General features: G+C 39.2%; 1 protein-coding gene across 1 annotated transcript in view; it reads right to left on the reverse strand.

The window, feature by feature from the left end:
* Nucleotides 1-703: 703 nt before the first annotated feature.
* PDE6C (phosphodiesterase 6C) overlaps nt 704-22,382 on the reverse strand; it is a 55,785-nt gene continuing 34,106 nt past the window's right edge. Inside the window, exons 15-22 of the mRNA XM_030941198.1 lie at nt 21,457-21,544; nt 11,542-11,642; nt 7,695-7,802; nt 7,535-7,598; nt 4,578-4,652; nt 4,060-4,143; nt 3,530-3,680; nt 704-1,355 (exon numbers count right to left, since the gene is read on the reverse strand). Of these exons, the coding sequence (XP_030797058.1) occupies nt 1,297-1,355; nt 3,530-3,680; nt 4,060-4,143; nt 4,578-4,652; nt 7,535-7,598; nt 7,695-7,802; nt 11,542-11,642; nt 21,457-21,544 (730 nt within the window). The 3' untranslated portion in view covers nt 704-1,296. The remainder of the gene's footprint in view (nt 1,356-3,529; nt 3,681-4,059; nt 4,144-4,577; nt 4,653-7,534; nt 7,599-7,694; nt 7,803-11,541; nt 11,643-21,456; nt 21,545-22,382) is intronic.

The following is a 22,382-nucleotide window of genomic DNA, read 5'->3' on the forward strand; positions in this document are numbered from 1 at the left end:
AAATCTTAATTTCTCTAATATCTGGACAGACATATACCATGCAGTGGAAGTAGTTGATCGCCCTTAGTTTCCCTTAACAATTTAATATTTAGAATGCCTGGTAGGTAGTTCTATTAATCATTTTTAGGAAGTCTTCTTGGTTGAAGTTTTTCGCCACTATTTTTGATAACAAGGTTCTTGCATAATCCAATCACATGCTTCTTAATGCATAATATTCATTAGCTGCTTTAACTTGCATTACGATTATCCGGTTAGTATCTTGTGCATTGATAATCTTTTTAATGAAAAGAATCGTTCTGAACCATAAAAAATATTCTTAGTTACACCCAAAATAATTGATTTCAAACTTTGAAGGTGGAGTATAGGACAAAGGCATAGTTTTAATAAACTGCCAAAAAATAGTTTGGTCATCGTTCCATTCTCAAAGGTAAAAGTAGAGGAAATGGATAAGCATTTCAGATGGAATAACATTGAATAAAATGACTTCATTACTTTATTTTCTATACCATATTTACAACACTATACACTCTGTATTGCGTTTACTCTTTTATTAAGACATGTTGAGAGTTTTTAGTTCAGGGAGTGGCTCGAGGTGTGAATCACAGTTACGAATGTTGTGGGTGAATTGTGTCTCCTCCACCCCTTACCCATTTCATATATTTAAGTCCCAATCCCCAGTACCTCAGAATGTGACTGTATTTGGAGATAAGGCCATTAACGAGGTAATTAAGACTAAAATGAGGTCACATGTGTAGGCCCTAATCCAGTCCTACTGGAGTCGTTATAAGAAAAGGAGATTAGGACACAGACACACAGAGGGAAGACCATGTGAAGACACAGGGAGGAGATGGCCATCTGCAAACCAAGTTGAGAGACCTCCCAAGAGGCCAACCCTGCCAACTCCTTGATCTTGAACTTCCAGCCCCCAAGACTTTGAGAAAATACATTTCTATTGGTTAAGCACCCAGTCTGTGGTACTTTGTTATAGCAGCCTTAGCAAATAAATACAATTAATGTTTTAAAAAAGAATTTGTGACTAGTTTCAGGATTGCATATTTTTTAACTTAAATTGGCACCAAAAATGTACCCATTTTTGTCATATTTTGCACTTTTGTTGAACTTTATTTTGCCCTTGGGTTTTTGGGCTAGCAATATATATTTTCTTCATAGTCACAGGGTAGTTTTTCTGAAGATCTCTTACTCTGTTACTTGATGATTTGTTGAAGTTCTTTTGAATATTTTCTGGTTTTCTTCAAAGGTAAAAGGATATTTGAAGTTTGGACCAGTTAGATTATATTACAACATTAAACATGTTTTGGACTTTTTATCATCAGCACCTCCTGAATCTTCAGCAGCTAGTAAAATCAAGGAAAGCAATATTGTTAGGAGTTAATGGATATATAGTGTTTTTATTCTAACACTCCCATGATAGTAGTGTCAACTTTATAGACTAATTAGTCATTTTAACCTAGCAAGTACTGTGGATTTGACCATGTAAAAACTTGAATTCATATTCAGAGTTGGTCCATTCAAAAAATAGAATCTGGGTTGGGTGCAGTGGCTCCTGCCTGTAATCCCAGCACTTTGGGAGGCCGAGGCGGGCGGATCCCTTGAGGTTGGGAGTGCAAAACCAGCCTGGTCAATATGGTGAAACCTTGTCTCTACTAAAAATATAAAAATTAGCTGAGTGTGGTGGCATGTGCCTGTAATCCCAACTACTCAGCTACTCAGGAGGCTGAGGTGGGAGGATTGCTTGAATCTGGGAGGCAGAGGTTGCAATGAACTGAGATCAAGCCATTGCACTCCAGTCTGGGTGACAGAGTGAGTGAGACTCCGTCTCAAAAAAATAAATAAATAAAAAATAGAATCTGATAAATGGTTGGCCAGTTAACATCTTAGTTTCTCACTGAGACAATGCAATCTGGAAATCTGAGCTTGATCCACAAAGCTCCATGCCTGGCAATACAAAATAATGATCTTAGTCCACAAAGAATTCTCTATGTAGTAGAAAAAAACTCAGAAGTAAATTTTTATGCAAATAAAGTATAGAGCCATATCCAATGTCAGAGGTCACTTAAAGGACCTGATCATCTCTTCATAATAAAGTTGAGATAAAGGTTAAATCCAGTAGTACTAAGAAATACCCTCACTTTTCACTTGCTGGGTAAAAATCACTTATCTTTTTGAAATGCAAATCGTATCTTCCTTTAAATCTCTCAAATGACACACGAACATTTTTAGCCCAGCTTTCAAGGTAATACAGTATCTGGCAGCTACCTGCACTACCAGCTTCATATGTACTTTGCACTCTGCTCTCTAGACTCCAGCCATATCAGCTTAAAAATTTTTCAATTGCACCAAGCTTATTCCTACTCCAAGCCTTTGGACTTATTCTTCTTCCCCATGCCTGTTTTCAGGAAAGCCTTCTCCATGCCCCATGTACACACAAGTGCTTTCTTTGAGATCATTAATTGTGCATTGGTTCACAATGTTTAGTTCCTCCACCAAATGGTAAATTGTTCAAGATAAAGGATCCCATCTTTTCCCAGGGCCTGCCTAACACAGGGCTTTCTAGAGAGAAGACGTCTGATTCACATAAATGAATGGATATCAAGAAGTCAGAAACTCCTGTTTTTATTCTGTTGAAGAACATCCTTAACTTTGTTAAGAAAAGTATTTTCTTCTACAAATTATTTAAAATTTCACTAAATGCAGTAGAACTACCTAAAAGGAACATGTCAGGGCCTTTCCGCATAGAGATGATTTCTTTGTTAAGCAGTAACAATTGCTTACAAAACCTTTAGAGTGATTAACTTTCAAGACAGAAATTAGCATTCCACTTTCAAGATGATGTTTTGGCTATTTGATGAACTAATAGTTAATCGTAAGCATTTTAAGAATCCAAAAACAACATTAAACTTGACAAAGTGACTTTAGGAATAGAAATTTCATGCCAGAAAAAAATGGCACAGGAATCTCATGCCAGAAAAACATTTCCCAATGTGGAGACATTTGGGAGACAGGCAATTTCAGCCTTACTCTACATGTAGGGCTTCCTTAAGCTGAAGATCTATAAAACCACCTCATTACATGGAGAAGAATATTAAGCTCAGCGAGGTTAAGCAAGTTGCCCAAAGTCTCACAGCTAATGTATAATGATGGGACAAAAAGTTGTTTCTCACCTAACCCTAATCCCACAGATTCTGTGGTTTTCATATTATTCCTAAACACCCAGTGTTCTGTAGAGGAGCCACCTTCTAGAAGGATGAGGAAGCCTAGCTCCAACCTCTACTTCAGCTGGACCGGTCAGTTCTATCTGGAGTTATACATAAGATGTTGTTTCTGGCGGGGCTCGGGGGGTGGGGGTGGGCGGGAACCTGAAAACCAGTAGTCAACCTCTTAAAATTATCAGTCTGCACCAGTAAAGCAGGTTTTCTGTTTGTAGTGACTCTATGCCTTTGTCACGTGCCACTAAGCTCAGCCTAGCTTCTGGCTAAATTACAGGGAGCAAAAACAGAGCCCATCTAACCTTTTTCGGCTCCTTCTTCTTGCTTTTTTGCCTCCTCTTCAATGACTTTCATCTTTGCATCATACTCATCAGCTAGAGATTTCCATTCTACTCTGTTATTCTGAAGACCACTCAGCATAGGTGTGATTTCTTTGTGAAACCGTGAGAACTCCTAAAGAGAATTTTAGGTCAGAAACTACATAAATCATACAGTTAATTATCAGCATCTTTCATATGCAGAGAAGGAGCTGTAAGGAATTGTTACAGCACTCAGAGCTGCTAGGATAAGTTTAACCCTGGGACTGAAGTTTGGGAAAGAGACAGGTGATGTCTTTCCTGCCTGCCTAACGAAGTGTTCAATTCGCTCACATCTGAGTTCTCTCCTTTTATTCCAGCCCTGAATGAGATTAGGGTAAAACCTCAAACTGCTTTGGAGAAACAATGACACCCCTGATGGCTTTCCATATGGGTGACTTTTAAATTTTGGTGATAGTTTGAAAGAAAAATTCTCATCCAAATGTTTATTTCATTCAAATAATTTGCTTACTTACCTTATATACAAAAGTACAAACAAAATCAATAAATCCAACTTGAAGTTTAGGTAGTTCATCTCTTTTGTTTCTGTCCATCATAGGCTAGAAAGAGAAATAAATCCTTTTAAGACAGGTTTCTAAGATGTAGTGAACAAAACAGACTGATTTGTCCTGATAACTTTGGTTTTTTTTTTTTTTTTTTTTTTTTTGAGACAGAGTCTTATTCTGTCTCCAGACTGGAGTGCAGTGGCACGGTCTCAGCTCACTGCAACCTTTGCTTCCCAGGTTCAAGCGAGTCTCCTGTCTCAGCCTCCCAAGTAGCTGGGACTACAGGCACGCACCACCATGGCCAGCTAATTTTGTATTTTTAGTAGAAATGGGGTTTCACCATGTTGGCCAGGATGGTCTCAATCTCTTGACCTCATGATCCACCCACCTTGGCCTCCCAAAGTGCTGGGATTACAGGCATGAGCCACCGAGCCCGGCCTGTCCTGATAACTTTTAATAAGTAATGCATTTTTATGTCAAGGTCTTACAATGGGTTGTTGCTGCAATACTGTTCTCTCCAGATCTCCTTGTTCCCAAAATTCATTTGCAACCATAAGTGCTACCTGCAAATGAGAAAAGCTTGGTTCACTAAATCCACTTATGAATAGAGAACTTGAATTTTATTAGTACAAGTGACATTTAAGGATCAAGTTTACAATCAATGCTTGAGGCGCTATCAAACCATATGCTCTTAAGTTTTAAAAAGAGGTCATTTACAGATTATATTGAAATGGGAAAGGGGAGCTTTTTCTTCCTATTTCAGTGTTGTAGGCTTATTCTGGGAGTATCTATCTCCCATTTACTATTGCCGCCACTTCTCACCAATGAAAAGGAGAAATAAGAGGATTAAAGATTATGCTTCAAGTTCCAACACTTCCCAAGTTCTTCTTTGTCCTATCTGTTAGTATCTAGTATATATCTGTGAATGCACATGTCACATACACCCATTAGTATGTAGCTTTACCTAATTACAGTGTGAGGATATTCCAGCATTAATTTATATCACTAAAAAAAATATTTATCAAGTTCATTGAACACCTGCTAGCTGCCTTTACATTGGCATGATCCAGGCTTGCCAAGAGGAATATGGCACGATCTTTTTCTTTAAAATGTTCACAGTCTAGTGAAGACAGTCATGTATACAATGTGGTAAGTGCTGTAACTGTAATAGTATAAGTGCTATGGGTCAGGGAGAAGGGAGTAAAGATAAGTTTCATGAAGGAAGGAGGTAGCATTTATGTTGTATGGTCAAGAATAAGAGTAGTTTTCCAGGAAAAGAGGAGGGGAAGAATATTTGCAGAGATAAAATGGAACGTACAAAGCTTCCGTGAGTACAGTGTGAAGCAATGACATGAGAGAAGGTGATGGGAAATGATTCTGGGAGTGTGAGTTAAGGACAGGCAGTGACAGGCCATGTAAATTTTGCCGGGAAGCTTGAATTTGATTCTCTAGGCCATTGCTTTTTACTCTTGGAGCCTAGGGTTCCTCTGAAGTGCTCTAGGACCCAAGACGGTGGAGGCCAAGAGAGATGAAAGCTAAAGTAGCTTTACTTTTTTCTCTTTTATAAGTGCTCTTTGGGCAAGTTTTGTTGGGAGAAAATAGACTTTACTTCTTTGGGGAAAAAAGTTGGAAACCTCTGGCAATGGGGAGTATGAGGCTTTTAAGGAGTAGAATGGCTGAGCTGAGCTCTGTGTAGAGACATCATGGAAGCAAGTCAGAGGATGAGTTGTGGAGTTGATGTGAGGATCTATTAGGAGGCTGCCACCACAGTTCTGATAAAAGTCTGAACTGAGGTACTAGCAAGGGTGATAGAAATGATTTTGAAATGAGGGAGATAAGCTCAAGCAAGACCTCAGGTTTCTAGCTTAGGTGACCACATCAATAAAGAACAGAGGAAGAAGAGCAGGCATGTCGAGAAGAGCAGGAAGAAGGAGAGGAAGTGTTTGGCTTTGGACTTGATGGTGACGGAGTTCAGGACACCCTGTCCCAAAATATTTTAAGATGATGGAATTTGAGGAAACTAAAGCAGCAGGAAGATCAGTCTCACCTTCCCCCCACCTTTTCCCCTGAAGTAGGTCATAAAACCAGGTAAGGATTTTCCGACCTTCCCCTGAAGCAGATAATAAGACCTTCATTCAAGAGGTGCCCTCCCTATTCCTGGAGGAAAGGAGCCAGAGACACAAAGATGCCAAGAATAATCTGAACAAATTGTCCTTGCTAAGCTGCCCCACGATTAGATCATACCCTCTTTGTTGAATTCTGTTTCTCTGTGACTATCTACTTCATCCAACCTAGCATAAAATATACAAGTTTAACTGTTTCTTAGGGTCTTTGTTTCCTTAAGAAGGCTCCTGTATTACATATAAAACAAATAAATGTGTATGCTTTTCTCTTGTTAATCTGTCTTTTGTTATAGGGGCCTCAGTCATGAACCTAGGATGGGTGAGAAATAGATATTTTTTCTCCCCTACAATGAGTTCCAATTATTCTATCTTTTTAAAAAGATACAACCCACTTTAACAGTTAAACCCATTTAATTCTGGGCTCTCTTCTGCTTAGGGGTTTCCCTAGAAATTATTGGAGGAAAAAGAGATTTTTTTCATCCAATTAGTAAGAAAGCAAGTGGTAGACTAGTGCCTCCCCAAGGTGGGGGAAAAACTTCTGTGGAAGGCAACCTTAGACATCATGTCACAGTCAGTGCCTTCTTATAATTCACAGCACATTGAAGAAGAGACTGTGGGAGCAAAAACACCCTTGATAGAGGAAAACACTAACGATGCATCCTGATCTTGTTCTGACATCTCATTGATATAGTTTGGCTATGTCCCCACACAAATCTCATCTTGAATTGTAGTTCCCATGATTCCCAATTCATGGGAAGGACCCAGTGGGAGGTAATTGAATCATGGGGGCAAATCTTTCCCGTGCTGTTCTAGTGATACTAAGTAAGTCTCACAAGATCTGATGGTTTTATAAAGGGGAGTTCCCCTGCATACGCTATCTCTTACCTGCCACCACATAAGACATCCCTTTGCTCTTCCTTCATCTTCCACCATGATTGTGAGGCCTCCCCAGCCATGTGGAACTGTGAGTTCATTAAAACTCTTTCCTTTATAAATTACCAGTCTTGGGTATGTCTTTATTAGCAGCAGCATGAGAACAGGCTAATACACTCCTCTATTTAAAAACTCAGACATTTCTTGGATACTTTTATATAAATTGTTTACAGTGTTTCAGCGTTAAAGAATTCTTTCAAGAAAGCATTTTCCTTCCAAAGTTCTTTCTATTTGCCTTATTCTAGGGCCTAATCAAATTGCCTACTGTCTCACTAATGTTTATAGTTTTTCAGAATTCTGAGGTTGCCTAAGATTTTTAGGTAGACATTTACATGGGACCTAGGCAGTACCTGACAGTGTGACAGAAAAGAAAACTTAACTGGACTCACCTGACTTTGTACCTCCCAGGGCTTGGTGATAGCAGACAAGTCACATGCAGTCATCATCATTGCCCTTAGGAAGAAAACAAAAAATTTTAAACTAGAAATAAGTACAAAATAAGTTATTTTTACAAAAAAACAGGAGAGAAATACAATTTTAACTACCTACATGATAATCTCTTTTTTGGTTGGATCAACAGTTACATATTTGATGGCTTCTTCCTCCGTTTGCATTTGTTCACAGGCATCAACAATTTTTTGAAACATGGTTCTCTTCCTAGAAAAGATACAGCTGTGAGCAACAGTTTTAGCATATGAAAACAGAGAAAAAAAAATACCTTAAATACATGCTTTTCAGATTTCATGTTCCCACTTTGCATTGTGATGTCCACATAGCAAAGTCTACAGGGCCAGAAGATAAGAGAGCAGAGAATGGTGGTATAACTTTGGCTCAGAAACGGCTTAAGGCAGAAAAAGCACAAACCATAAAGAGAGGAGAAAAAAAAAAAAGGTAACTGGGAATACATTACAACGAAAAAGTTACATACAAGGCCGGGTGCAGTGGCTCACATCTGTAATCCCAGCACCTCACATCTGTAATCCCAGCACCTTGGGAGACCAAGGTGGGAGGATTGCTTGAAGCCGGGAGTTTTAAACCAGCCTGGGCAATAAAGCAAGACCCTGTCTCTAAAAATGAAAGTAAATTAAAAAATTACATATGATAAAAGAGACCGTAACCTAAAAACGAAGACCCCAAACTATGAGAAGATATCACAACACATAGCCAACAAAAAGTTGGAACTCAAAACACCTGGATATTCAGCTGGTCTCACTGCTAATCAAGAAACTACAAATTTGAACAATAAGCTATTATCTCACACTGATTATATTAGCAAAATAAATTTCAAATGTGCTGAGTTCAAGAGTACTTCAGATATGGTATTTTTCTCTACTTTTCTTTTTTCTTTTTTTTCTTTTTTGAAACAGAGTCTTGCTCTCCCACTCAGGCTGGAGTGGAGTGGCTTGATCCTAGCTCACTGGAGCCTTGAACTCCTAGGCTTAAGGGATCCTCCCACTTCAGCCTCCCGGGTAGCTGGGACTACAGGCATGCTCCACCATGCCTGGCTAATTTTTTAATTTTTTTGTAGAGACAGGGTCTTGCTGTGTTGCCGAGGCTGGTCTCAAATTCCTGGCCTCAAGTGATCCTCCTGCCTTGGCCTCCCAAAGTGCTGAGATTACAGGCATGAGCCACCTCACTCAGCTGGAACTCTTGTACACGTGGGTGGGAGTGCTAACTGGCACAACTCAGGAGTGCAGTTTTGTAATGTAGCATGAATTGAAGACATGCAAACCCTACAGCATTCTCACTTTTACATTTCTTAGAGAAACTCTCATATATATACAGGGACATACAAGGCAGCATTGTAGGTAATGATGAAAAAATAGAAACAATTGAAATGTCTATGAGTAGAAGAGTGGGTAAATTAATTATGAATATTCAAGAGTTGAATATTCAGTTAAAATGGATGCATTGGAGCTCCATTTATTATCAATGATAAGTCTTTGAAACACAATGTTGCATGAATAAAGCAAGTTGCAGAAAGGTATGTACAGACAGTATACTTAATGGACAATGTGAAAACACAGAACAGGTCGGGCAAGGTGGCTCACGCCTGTAATCCCAACATTTTGGGAGGCCGAGGTGGGTGGATCACGAGGTCAGGAGATCGAGACCATCCTGGCCAACATGGTGAAACTCCATCTCTACTAAAATACAAAAAAAAAAAAAAATTAACCAGGCGTGGTGGCACGTGCCTGTAGTCCCAGCTACTCAGGAGGCTGAGGCAGGAGAACCACTTGAACCCGAGAGGCGGAGGTTACAGTAAGCCGAGATTGCGCCACTGCACTCCAGCCTGGTGACAGAGTGAGACTCCGTCTCAAAAAAACCAAGAAACCAAACAAAAAACAACAATACCATCAGAGAAATGCAAATCAAAACCACAATGAGATACCATCTCACACCAGTTAGAACGGCAAACATTAAAAAATCAGGAAACAACAGGTGTTGGAGAGGATGTGGAGAAATAGGAACATTTTTACACTGTTGGTGGGATTGTAAACTAGTTCAACCATTATGGAAAACAGTATGGCAATTCCTCAAGGATCTAGAACTAGATGTACCATATGACCCAGCCATCCCACTACTGGGTATATACCCAAAGGATTATAAATTATTCTACTACAAAGACACATGCACACGTATGTTTATTGCGGCACTATTCACGATAGCAAAGACTTGGAATCAACCCAAATGTCCATCTGTGACAGACTGGATTAAGAAAATGTGGCACATATACACCATGGAATACTATGCAGCCATAAAAAAGGATGAGTTTGTGTCCTTTGTAGGGACATGGATGCAGCTGGAAACCATCATTCTTAGCAAACTATCACAAGAAGAGAAAACCAAACACCGCATGTTCTCACTCATAGGTGGGAACTGAACAATGAGATCACTTGGACTCGAGAAGGGGAACATCACACACTGGGGCCTATTATGGGGAGGGGGGAGGGGGGAGGGATTGCACTGGGGAGTTATACATGATATAAATGACGAATTGATGGGTGCTGACGAGTTGATGGGTGCAGCACACCAACATGGCATAAGTATACATATGTAACAAACCTGCACGTTACGCACATCTACCCTAGAACTTGAAGTATAATAAAAATAAATAAATAAATAATAAATAAATAAACAACAATACCATATAAAAACATGGATGGAAATGATGAATACACATCATGATATCTTTGTGGAAGAAGGGAAGGGGTTTTTCATAGTGGAGTAGGGGTGGAATGCCTCAATTGCATCACTAGTTTTTTTTCTCCTTATAAAGCAAAATCTGAGGCAAATATGGCAAAATTTAGCATTTGTTATGTCTGGGCTATGGATATTTGGATATCCATTTTATTCTTCTTAGTATTTGTTTTCACGTTGAACTATTTAATAATTAAATATTCAGGCCCAGTGCAATGGCTCATGCCTGTAATCCCAGCACTTTGGGAGGGCAAGGTGGGCAAATCACTTGAGGTCAGGAGTTTGAGACCAGCCTGGCCAACATGGTGAAACCCATCTCTACTAAAAATACAAAAATTAGCCAGACGTGGTGGTGGGAGCCTGAAGTCCCAGCTGCTCAGGAGGCTGAGGCAGGAGAATTGCTGGAACCTGGGAGGCCAAGGTTGCAGTGACCGGAGGTGGTGCCACTGCACTCCAGCCCAGGTGACAGAGTGAGACCTGTATAATAATATATATAATAATAATAAATAAAAAATTTAATGAAGAAGGATCAGAAAGGCATAATTTGACAATGCCCAAGCCACTGAATATTTGGATCCTGTAACTAGTTCATCTTGTTCTAATCTGTTTTCACCAAGCAACTTTATAGTTCACTTATGAGAAAATGTGGAGATACTGGGAGTGTCTGGTCTCCTTGGCAATATTACTGTTGTAAATAGGCTGGCTCTCTGCTATGTATGACTCAGTTTTGTAAGTTTGGTTAATGTGTGTCAATGCCACCAAAATTTTTCAGCTCCCAGACTTTGACAGAATTAAATTTCTGAGCCCGAAACATTAAAATACCAGATTCTGGACCATAGAGAATTCACCTAGACAAAAAGCCACCTTGAGAGTTCTCTTGGCTTCACTCTTTTGGCAAGGCACAAACTGGGCTGCATATTCTTCAATTCAAACTTCTTCAGCTAGCAACCTACTTAATATTAGGAGCTTATGTTTTTAAAATGTGTTCCTGGATGTCTAGTAAGTTTACCGGCAGGCATCTGTCTTGAAGATACTCTACTTGGTAATCCAAAAGGAAAGCAAATGTGTATGTGTGTGTGTGTCTGTGCGTGTGTGTGTGAATAAATGCCTTTTAACATTAATGCAACAGATAATTTATGGAAGGCAAAACCACACAGAGTATAGGGCATTCCACTGTGCAGAGTTATGTACTTACTTGAAATATAAAGCCAGGTCAGTTGCTATTATTGCGACCTCGAACAAATGAATAACTGTTTCAAACTGCCGCTTATTTAGGTTCTGGAAGATGTTTAAACTCTGTAAGGTGAAAATTCACAATAAAATGCAATCAATAATTTGCCTCTGATTGAACAAATGAAACTGTGCTTAACAAGAAGAAAATCTAAAAGTCTTTCAACATCTTTTGGTTGGTTGGGTTTTTGTTTTCCTGCTTTTTTTGTTTTGTTTTGTTTTGTTTGCTTTTAGTTTTTATCTCATGGACTAAGTAAACCCCTCTACTGTACTTTGAGTAAGATAATTTAATTTAAACTATAAAAATAGATACTGTTAGCCAATATTCATGTCATCAGTATTAAAGTTTTTGGAGTAAATAAATGTTTTCTTCCAGGACCATTAAAATAAATAACAATAGGTTTAAAATGTGCTTGTTATTAATTGAGGAGCTTTAATAAAGAATTTCTGGGAGAAGTCCAACTGTCAGACGTGTTACTTTACCAGCTAATTTTAGAGTGATCATAGAAACCACTGCTCTTTCAGAAATTGCAAATTACACTCATACTCATGTATATGTAGGAAAAAATAATGAAATCCTTCCATGTTATCCTTAAAATATTTTCATGCAATTCTGTTTTACCAAGACTTAACTAGACCTTTCTTCAAAGAGTTTCTCTTTACCTCTCTTCACATATAGATCAGCTTCACTTCTTAGTGTTCTAGAAAATGAGAATTGGGCTGAGCATGGTGGCTCATGCTTGTAATCCTAGCACTTTGGAAGACTGAGGTGGGTAGATGGCTTGAGCTCAGGAGTTCAAGACCAGCCTGGGCAACATGGTAAGACTCCTGTCTCTACTAAAAATACAAAAATACAAAAATAGCTGGGTGTGGTGGTGTGTGTCTGGGGTCCCACCTATTCAGAAGGCCAAGGTGGAAGGATTGCTTAACCCTGGGAACTGGAGGTGGCAGTGAGCTGAGACTGTGCCACTGCACTCCAGCTTGGGTGACAGAGCGAGACCCTGTTTCAAAAAACAAGAAAGAAAGAAAGAAAATGAGAATATAAAGCTGGGGGAGAGAAGTAGCATAATGCCAAAAACAATACTGGCCTGAACACCAAATAGTAACAGTAAACACTTCCTTAATTCTTGCTACCTACCAGGCTCTAAGTGCTTTGTGAATATTCTTATCTCTTCACAACAGACCCCAGCACAGAGAGGTGAAGTAGTAACTTGCCCGAGGTTAAACAGCTAGAATGTGGCAGAACTGGTGTCTAAACCAGTGCAGCATGGTTCCAGAGTTTGTGCTCCTAATCTCTGCATCACACTACATTACCTCTCAACAGGGAACCCAGGTTCATTTCCTGGCTTCCCCACTTTGGCAGTCGTATAATCCTAGAGACTTAACATCTGTGAGCATTTGTTTTCTCATATAGGCATAATAACAGCTGCCCCACCTAACTGCCTAGCACTTAGTCTATGCTCAATTAATATCTGTGGAATGCTGAATCAAATGAAATGACAACTGGGAATACATTTTAAAACTGTAAATTGCTGTTAAAATGTATTGTTGATCATTATTATTATTATTATGTAAAGTTGTGAGGCTAGCTCCAGGTAAAAATAGAATTGCAAACCTAACACCAAATATGGCTATCAGTCATTTCAGAAGATTGAAATATTAGAAAGCAATAATTGGACAAGAACTCAAGTTTTAGACACTACACTATGCCTTATATAACTCTTCACTTAAGTCATCTTTTGATAACATTTTCTAGGACAAGAAAAATGGTGTTTTACAAAGCATATATAAGTAATAGAAAAATTGTGATTTGTTTTGTCAACATAATGAGTTCATCATAGCAACTAAACTTTTAAAATAGCTAGAATGAAACAATGGGTGTTGACCAGTTTAAATTACAATAAACAAAAAGATTATCTGGATCAAAATCAATGTTTTTGTTTTTGTTTTTGTTTTGAGATGGAGTCTCACTCTGTCACCCAGGCTGGAGTGCAGTGGCACAATCTCGGCTCACTGTAGCCTCTGCCTCCTAGGTTCAAGCAATTCTCCTGCCTCAGCCTCCCGAATAGCTAGGATTACAGGAACCCGCCACCACGCCCAGCTAATTTTTGTATTTTTTAGTAGAGATGGGTTTTCACCATGTTGGCCAGGCTGGTCTCAAACTCCTGACCTCAAGGGATCCGCCCATCTCGGACTTCCAAAGTGCTGGGATTACAGGCGTGAGCCACCGTGCCCGGCCCCAAAATCAATTTCTTACTTGGGACATTTCACAGAAGCCTATTGGACATATCAGTCCAGAATCTCTGAACCAAATCTTCTGGATACAGGTTCTTTCAACCTGGTCTGGATTACCAGGGAGGGGAAAAGTAAGTGGGGTCATTTTGATCCCACTTAACCTGCCCCTGATTTTGGAACAATGATGACCTTCCCTTTGGACTTGGGGTGATCCAGTGGCATACTGACATCAGGGAATCACTTTATTTGTTCACTGATGAACATTGCTATGTTCCCAAAGTAATGTTTATTATGTGATTCAGGTACATACTTGGCAAATTAATAATAGTTAAAGCCAACCTTGATTGCTATACTAGGAAAAAAAGTAGGGGGAGGGGTGGAATGTGTGAAAATGCCTTAAACTTTTAGACAAGCTAACATTTATAGCACATTAAATCATTTTAACAAGCAAAACAGACTGCTGAATTCAAAGAAGTAATTCCTTGGGACGGAGACCTCCTCGTCTCTACCAAGTGTCAGATGGTGCAGGGTATATAATCTACAACCAATCAAATAAATCAAATTTATTATGCACCAATTGTTTTAGTGCATATTGCTTAATTTGTAAACCTGGACACGTTGCTATTTTAATAAATGTGAAAGAAAAAGCTATATATGAAGAAATACATAGAAACATATTCAACAAATACTGTTTATTATACCTTTTTCTAATCCAAAATAATAAAACAGCTGTATTAAAGTTGACAGATTATCAAAAATTCTCTTACATTTCAAAATGAGTCAATACTGGATTTTTAAAAATTGATATAATAAAGAAAAAGGATTTATAGTCACGATTTCAGCACCGCTTCCTTTGTATATAGCACTACATATCTGCATTTCATTCATACCTTTTTCTTCTCACTCATTTTCATTTTTATCTAAAAACATGTACAAGGCTCCTAATTGAAAAACTCTTTCTTAATTCTGCATTCTTTTAGATTTTCTCTGTTCTCCCTTTCACACCTGAGGTTCTTGAAATAAGAACTTCTAATTGACTACTAAGTTGTGGATATAGATTCTTATAAAATATCCCATTCCTGTTTTTGTATTAGTTGCTAGAAAGCACTTGGCCAAATTTGTGGCCTATGTCTGATAAACGTTTTGGCCAAATTTGTGGCCCATGTCTGATAAATACAATAAGGTACATTTATGTACCTTATCTTATATATTTTGGGTATGTATGGCCTCTACTATGCTTCATCTCATTTTTATTTTTCTATTAGTCCTCATTTTCTTTAGTGTTGTATATATTCTTCGAAGCTCCATTAAATCCTCTTTGGAACAAAGTGGGACATACACACGTGCACACACATGCACACACACACATGCACACAAGTTGGTTTTTTTTGTTGCTTAGTAAGTAAACACAGACTCAATGATCCTTTAATTAGAGCAAGAGGTCTCAAGATGTGCCCAGCACACAGGAGAAGCAAGGAAGTCCTTTCAAGGCCTACTTTGACAACACAAAACAACAGTAGAAGAGAAGTTGATGGAGAAGTTATGCTGATGTACATTAGTATTGACTTCTGATACTCAATCTCCTAGACCAAAGAGATTGCGATAGGTAACAAGAAGTGAAGGAGGGAAGGCAGACAGCAATGACCAGATCCCAGATAGAGGGCCTGGAGCTTCATGGGCTTCACTCAATATGAGCTTTACCAACTTCCAGAAAACAAAATCAAAGAGGTGTTGATATGGCTGTGTGTCCCCACCCAAATCTCATCTTGAATTGTAATCCCCAGGTGTTGAGGGAGGAACCTGGAAGGAGGTGACTGGATCATGAGGGCAGTTCCCCCACGCTGTTCTTGTGATAGTGAGGGAGTTCTCACAAGAGCTGATGGTTTTAAGTGTGCCACTTCCTCGCTCTTTCTCACACACTCTTGCCTGCCACCATGTAAGACATGCCTTGCTTCCCCTTCCCCTTCAGCCATGATTGTAAGTTTCCTGAGGCCTCCCCAGCAGTGCAGAACTGTGAGTCTATTAAACCTCTTTTCTTTATAAATTACCCAGTCTCCGGTAATATCTTTATAGTAGTGTAAAAACTGACTAATACAGGTGTGTTCCTTAGAATTGGTGAGAGAATGTTTGAGCAACAAATTGGAAGCTGAGGATTTCCCCAGCTCATTCCTGCCCTTTCTCCACGGTACTCAGCAGATAGTTGGCTCCATTCAGGGATGAGTAATTTTCAGAGGGGAATAAGTGCAAAACCTATGCGTAAAATGACCACAAGAACACAAAATAATCCATAGAGCCAGTGCAATTCCAACCAAAATACCAACAAGTTTGTGTATGTGTGTTGGTAAATTGACAAATCAATTATAAAATTTATATGAAAATGTAGAGTCAAGTACTGGTCTCAATTAAAAGTTGAATTAAAATAAACAGTAGTGGAAATTACAGAGCAAAATGTAATTTTATAAATATTGATAATGGTAAAAAATAAATTAATACCATATAAAACAGATATGTGGGAAAAAGTATACCAATTTCTTCATATTTCATAGAAGGGAGTTAGTAGATACTGTAAAGTTAACACATATAGCTTAAAAATGTCAAACCTCTAAATGCTCAGCTGCAGCTTTTCGTAATTTTTCATAGTCATTTGTTACTCATTTTAGAGGGCTCTTTAAAAGCTGACATTTCTTGTGATAAAGACACCATTATGTGAAGTTCTGCAATTTCTTCCATTTCAAAAACATTTCTTCTGTTAAATTCAAATAAAGTCAAATGCAATACCTTTTATTTAAGATAAAGAGATTCTACTTAGTAATGAAAAAGAATGTATTGGCTAGGCACAGTGGCTCACACCTGTAATCCTAGTGCTTTGGAAGGCCAAGGAGAGAGGATTGCTTCAGCCCAGGACTTCAAGACCAGCCTGGGCAACATAGCAAGAATGCATTTCTACAAAAAATATAAAAATTTAGCCAGGTATAGAGATTCATGTCTGTTGTCCCAGCTACTTGGGAAGCAGAGGTAAGAGGATTGCTTGAGCCCAGGAGGTTGAGGCTGCAGAGAGCTATGACCGTGCCACAGCACTCCAGTCTGGGCAAAAGCGCAAGACCCCATCTCTAAAAAAAAGAATGAATCATGGATATACACAACATGAGTAATCTAAAAATTATTATTCTGCATGAAAGAAACTAACGCAAAAGAGTGTGCTTGATTGCATAATTATTCTAGTATTGTGCTAATTATATGATTGCACTTATGTAAAATCTAGAAAATGCAAACTAATCCATAGCAACTGAAAACATTTCAATGGTTGCCACCTAGGGCTGGGAGTGGAGAGTGGGATGTGCTGTGAAGGGGCATGATACAAACAATTACTTGGGTGATAGAAGTGTTCTGCATCTTGATTGTGGTGCTGGTTTCCCAGGCATATAAAAGAGTCAAAACTCATGGAACTGGGCACTCTAGAGATGCAGTTTAGGCTAGGTGTGGTGGCTCATGCCTGTAATCCCAGCACTTTGGGAGGCCAAGGTGGGTGGATCACCTGGGGTCAGGGGGTTCAAGAGCAGCCTGGCCAACATGGCAAAACTTTGTCTCTACTAAAAATACAAAAATTAACCGATAGTGGTGGTGCAGGCCTGTAATCCCAGCTACTTGGGAGGCTGAGGTGCGAGAACCTCTTGAACCCAGGAGGCAGAGGTTGCAGTGAGTCGAGATCACGCTACTGCACTCCAGCCTGGGCAACAGGGTGAGACTCTGTCTCAAAAATAAAATAAGAGATGCCGTTTATTGTACATATACTTCAATGAAGTCTATTAAAAACCAATTCTGACTTTAAAAAAGAGCTTGGGTAGTGGGATAACATTTTTCAAAAGTCCCTTCTCTCCATACTTCCTGTATATATCCACAGGGTGGCTGCAATGAGGTTTATTAGACGTTAATGAAATATTGATTTCTGGATGGTAGGATTTGAAGCAATTTAAAAAATATTTGACTGTGATGTTTTTCCTATTGTTTGAATTTTTATAATGGGCCTGTGTAACTTTTTTTTTTTTTTTTTTTTTTTTTTTTTTGAGGCGGAGTCTTGCTCTGTCGCCCAGACTGGAATGCAGTGGCCGGATCTCAGCTCACTGCAAGCTCCGCCTCCCGGGTTTACGCCATTCTCCTGCCTCAGCCTCCCCAGGAGCTGGGACTACAGGCGCCGCCACCTCGCCTGGCTAGTTTTTGTATTTTTAGTAGAGACGGGGTTTCACCGTGTTAGCCAGGATGGTCTTGATCTCCTAACCTCGTGATCCGCCCGTCTCGGCCTCCCCAAGTGCTGGGATTACAGGCTTGAGCCACCGCGCCCGGCCGCCTTTTGCAACTATTAATGAATATTGAAGACATATGTAAGTAAGAAAGATTCCATTTGTTTTTGAGCATTGTGTTGAAGACATTATGTGGAGACAGGTGCACCAGACGAGAAAGGAGACCTACTTCCCAGTCCCTGGCCACGGGCCCTGACTTGCTCAGCTGCTTTTATTTGCTCACGGAAAGAGTCTATTTTATTTTCCCTGACTATTAAAATGGCAATGGAAATATGAATTCTGCATAGCACACCCCAAACAGGTAGAAATGGCTTTAATTCATTCAGATTGTGGCTCTCGAGTTAGCTGAGGCCAGGGAAAGTACAGGCCATTCTAATCTTCAGTGTGGTCCCTATGACGCCCACAAGAGAATATTGCCAACGTGTTCTTGCTTTGCTACTGGCAGTACACAAGGTATTTGATTTCTCTTTCACATTTCTATGTGTAAAATGAGGCAGGCTGATGGGGTTGGTATGAAAAAGCATAAATAAAATTATCATACACTTTGGAAAGAGATGTTCTGAATAATAACAGGATTTTGTTATTTATGCTGAGCAATATATTTTGTCATTTCTATAGTATATTCTAGTATTAAAATTTATACTCATGCAAATTCGGCTAACAAGGTTTCCACCCATTCATTCAGGTTAAACCATTGATTTCTGTCTGGTTTAGAGTATAGGCAGTTCTGTTCCTCAAAGCAGTGGATCCACCTCTGCTGGGATAGAAGGACATTGCAGTTCAAAGCCTTATAATATGCAAAACAAAATGTCTGAGTAATGCCCACAAATGCTGAAATTACTGAATAAATCCCAAGGATTTCCCTTATTTAAAAAAATTAAAATTTTTAGTATGTATATTTTCTTTAGACAATGAAAAAAATAGAAGAACTACATTGTCTCCCCAAAATGTAAAAAGAATATCTGATAGGTAACAGTCTTTTTGTGTGTATGTCCAAGTTGACTGCTCATAAATAGGCTGTGTGTGACTGCATTGCCTAGCGACTCTATTGACAAGGCTTTAAAAGTCTGCAATTAGCAGATTGAATGGTATTACAGAGAGGTCCTTGAAAAGATGGTATAGATTACTGAGATGCAATATTCCTCTTTAGAAAGAATAATAAGTCTTTATATAGCCATCAAAGCCAGTTCAGACTGCAAAGTAAATAACATTAAAAAACTTCAGATGGAAAACTGTAACTCTACTCTAAACTGCAAAGTCCCAGAAGGAAAAACATTGAAGATACTAGGAGCCTTCCAGTGTTAAGCATTTAGATATCTGGCAGGTGTTTTAAAACTGTATTTTGTTTTAGTAGGTAACTGTATGATTATGTGATACATGACATTTGACACTACCTCACTGTGGTATCATGTAAACAGTGAGATTTACAGAAAATTCTTACTCAGAAACCAAAGATTGTCCCAACCAGCAAAACAAAGACTTTTAACAAATTAGGTAATAACAATTTACTCTTAAATTCCTGAGTTACTTTCAGTTCCTCTTCTTCTTTTAATTCTCATAGAACAGGTGTTACCTATGCTGTGAATTCTGCTGCAGGGAGAGATTCTGTCTGCATATCAGAATTAAAAGTGTTCTGGTTCACAATACAGATTCCCAGGCCCAAATTCCAGAAAATCTGGTCAGTAAGTGGAGAATGGGGCCTGGGATCTGTGCCTTAATAGCCTGCCTGGCCCTGCCCTGTTAAATTAATGAGTCCGAAAGAGTTGGTCCAGGTACCCATTTCTGAGAATCACCGTCTGGACTCATACAAGGTTAGCGCTTTGCCAAGAGCATTGCAGAATTAGAAAGGCCACAGCAGGTTTGGGATGGCAATGGTGTGGGGTGCTGTGTCAATCACAGATTGTTAAAACAACACAAGCAGTTTTCTTGTTTTTCCATTTGTCTGCCCAGTTGCTCTGCCTTATGAGATTTTCCTGCTTGGCTTATGAGGACCATCTTGGATTTTCATTACCTAGAATTTAGTATTCTCTCTAAACTTGGATATCTTTCTGTATATTCTCCCTGAGCTTTTAATAGAAGATTATTATTAAAACTGAGAAAAGCCCACTCTCCAGAGGGCTCATGTATCCTAGTGAGCATGTGATTCTAAACAAGTTCACTGTTTGTGACAAAACAGTGCTCCCCTCAATTTAATGACTCACCTTAATCATTTTTGGTTTGGAACGTTCTTAAGAAAGTGTAATTAGACAACATCCACAACTTTCCACATGCCCATATATCCCTTCAATAAAATTGATCAAGGGAAGAAGAATGACTACCCTCTCTGGAAGATTAGTAGTACGGAACATGGGCAATTCACAATGAATTCAAAGGGCTCAGAGCCGCTCCTGCAGAAAGCCATCTCTGATCCCACCCTCTTTGCCCCTTTCTGCTGCCACAGTCTTCACACAAATGTGGTTTCTCCCTTTGGAACTCTCAGAGCATGGTTCAGTGCCTCTCTGATGGTGGCTAAGTCATGCCTACCTCCATGATATAGTTTGGATCTGTGTCACCATCCAAACCCTATGTTCAGTTGTAATCCCCAATGTTGGAAGTGGGTCCTGGTGGGAGGTGATTGGATCTTGGGAGCGGTGTTTCTTATGAATGGTTTAGCCCCATCCTCCTCCGTCACAGTGCTGAGTGAGTTCTTATGAGATCTGGTTGTTTAAAAGTGTGTGGTACCTCCCTGCCACCTCTCTTCCTTCTGCTCTGGCCATGTGAAGTGCTCGCTCCCCCTTCAGCTTCCACCATGATTGTAGGCTCCCTGAGAGCTGCCCAGAGGTTAATGCTGCCATGCTTCCTGTACAGCCTGCAGAACCGTGAGCGAATTAAACCTCCTTTCTTTATAATTACCCAGTCTCAGGCATTTCTTTATGGCAATGCAAGAATGTGTGAATACACTCCACTATGAAAGCTTGACTTTCTTAAAGGCATAGACCATGCCTTACAGCATATGCCCCATGAATGAATAAGAAAATCAGTGACCATGTTACCTCCTTTCCCCTTTACATTTATATATGCTTGGGGTGCACAGAGCCCTTTTGCATCTACCATAAGCTTTTTCTTCTTTCCCTACAGACCCACAGAGATTCTGTGACTTTCCATGGCTCTCTTCACCTGTCTCAGCTACTTCCAACTTGGTTGTTCAAAAACTGTTTCAATATAGCAGTTTCTATCAATTGACTTCAATAAGGGTATACACTATCAACTGCTATAACTCAAGGCCACCCTTTTTCCAGGCATTTTCTGTGGATTAGTGCTTTGATCCAGAACTTGTGTTTAACTATCCTAAAGAGAGGTTTACGTACCTCATCCTGCAACAGAGTCTTACTGTACTCCAGGTGGTGCCTCTCCAAAATAGAAGAACCATGAAGTCTTGCTAATGGAGACGTGGATCTAGAAGAAAAACAATATGCCATGATTCTAGCTGTTTAAAAATTACACATAGGTTCCTATAATACAGAATCTTTATTGTTTCAGGATTTTTCTTAATGTCTGTCTTCTCCCTCCCCACTCAATTATCTAAGTGGTCAAAAATAACATATTGGAAAAGATTTTCTAGATTTAGAAGATGAGAATATGCTCTTTTGGGAAAAAAAAAAAAACCCTAATTTGTTGAATGCATAAATGATTGAATTGTTTAAATTAAGGAGTTCAGCTCCGTGTATCTAAATTCTTTAAGTTCCCTGGGGCTTATGGTGGTGGACTATGACTTGTAAAACGTATAGCAAACATGTGGAAGCCCATAGATTATCTGCATAGAACCAAGATGAAAAGCACTATAAGGTAACATTTCTCTCCTCCCCCAAGACAGTGACATAAATGTAAGCTTAGAGTTCCCATTTGTTAACAATTAGATCACAGTTTTATATAAGTAGGGGTCCCAGTCTTTTGTACCCTGTTTTTCTTCAGTGCCTTCAGGGTAAAAGAGGCTGACATCAAAGGTCTAGAGATTATGTGAAGACTGTCATGAAAATATAGAATAAATTTTAAAGAAAGAAGAAATCAAAAACATGGCTGGCAGCCTTAGTAGAGAAGTTTTATTTATTTCATGGAGAACAAAACTTTAGTCTGGGAGAGGTCATTGCCAGGTTACTGGCAGGTCGGGGAAAGCAAATACTTTAGTTGGGGAATAATTAGGCCATATCTAATAAATATTACAATTGATCATAATTTGAACACATATTTAAACAACTGCTCTGTGTTGGCATTGGAGATTTTTTTTAAAAATGAG

This window comes from Rhinopithecus roxellana, chromosome 11 (assembly GCF_007565055.1).
Source record: "Rhinopithecus roxellana isolate Shanxi Qingling chromosome 11, ASM756505v1, whole genome shotgun sequence".
NCBI classification, from domain to species: Eukaryota; Metazoa; Chordata; class Mammalia; order Primates; family Cercopithecidae; genus Rhinopithecus; species Rhinopithecus roxellana.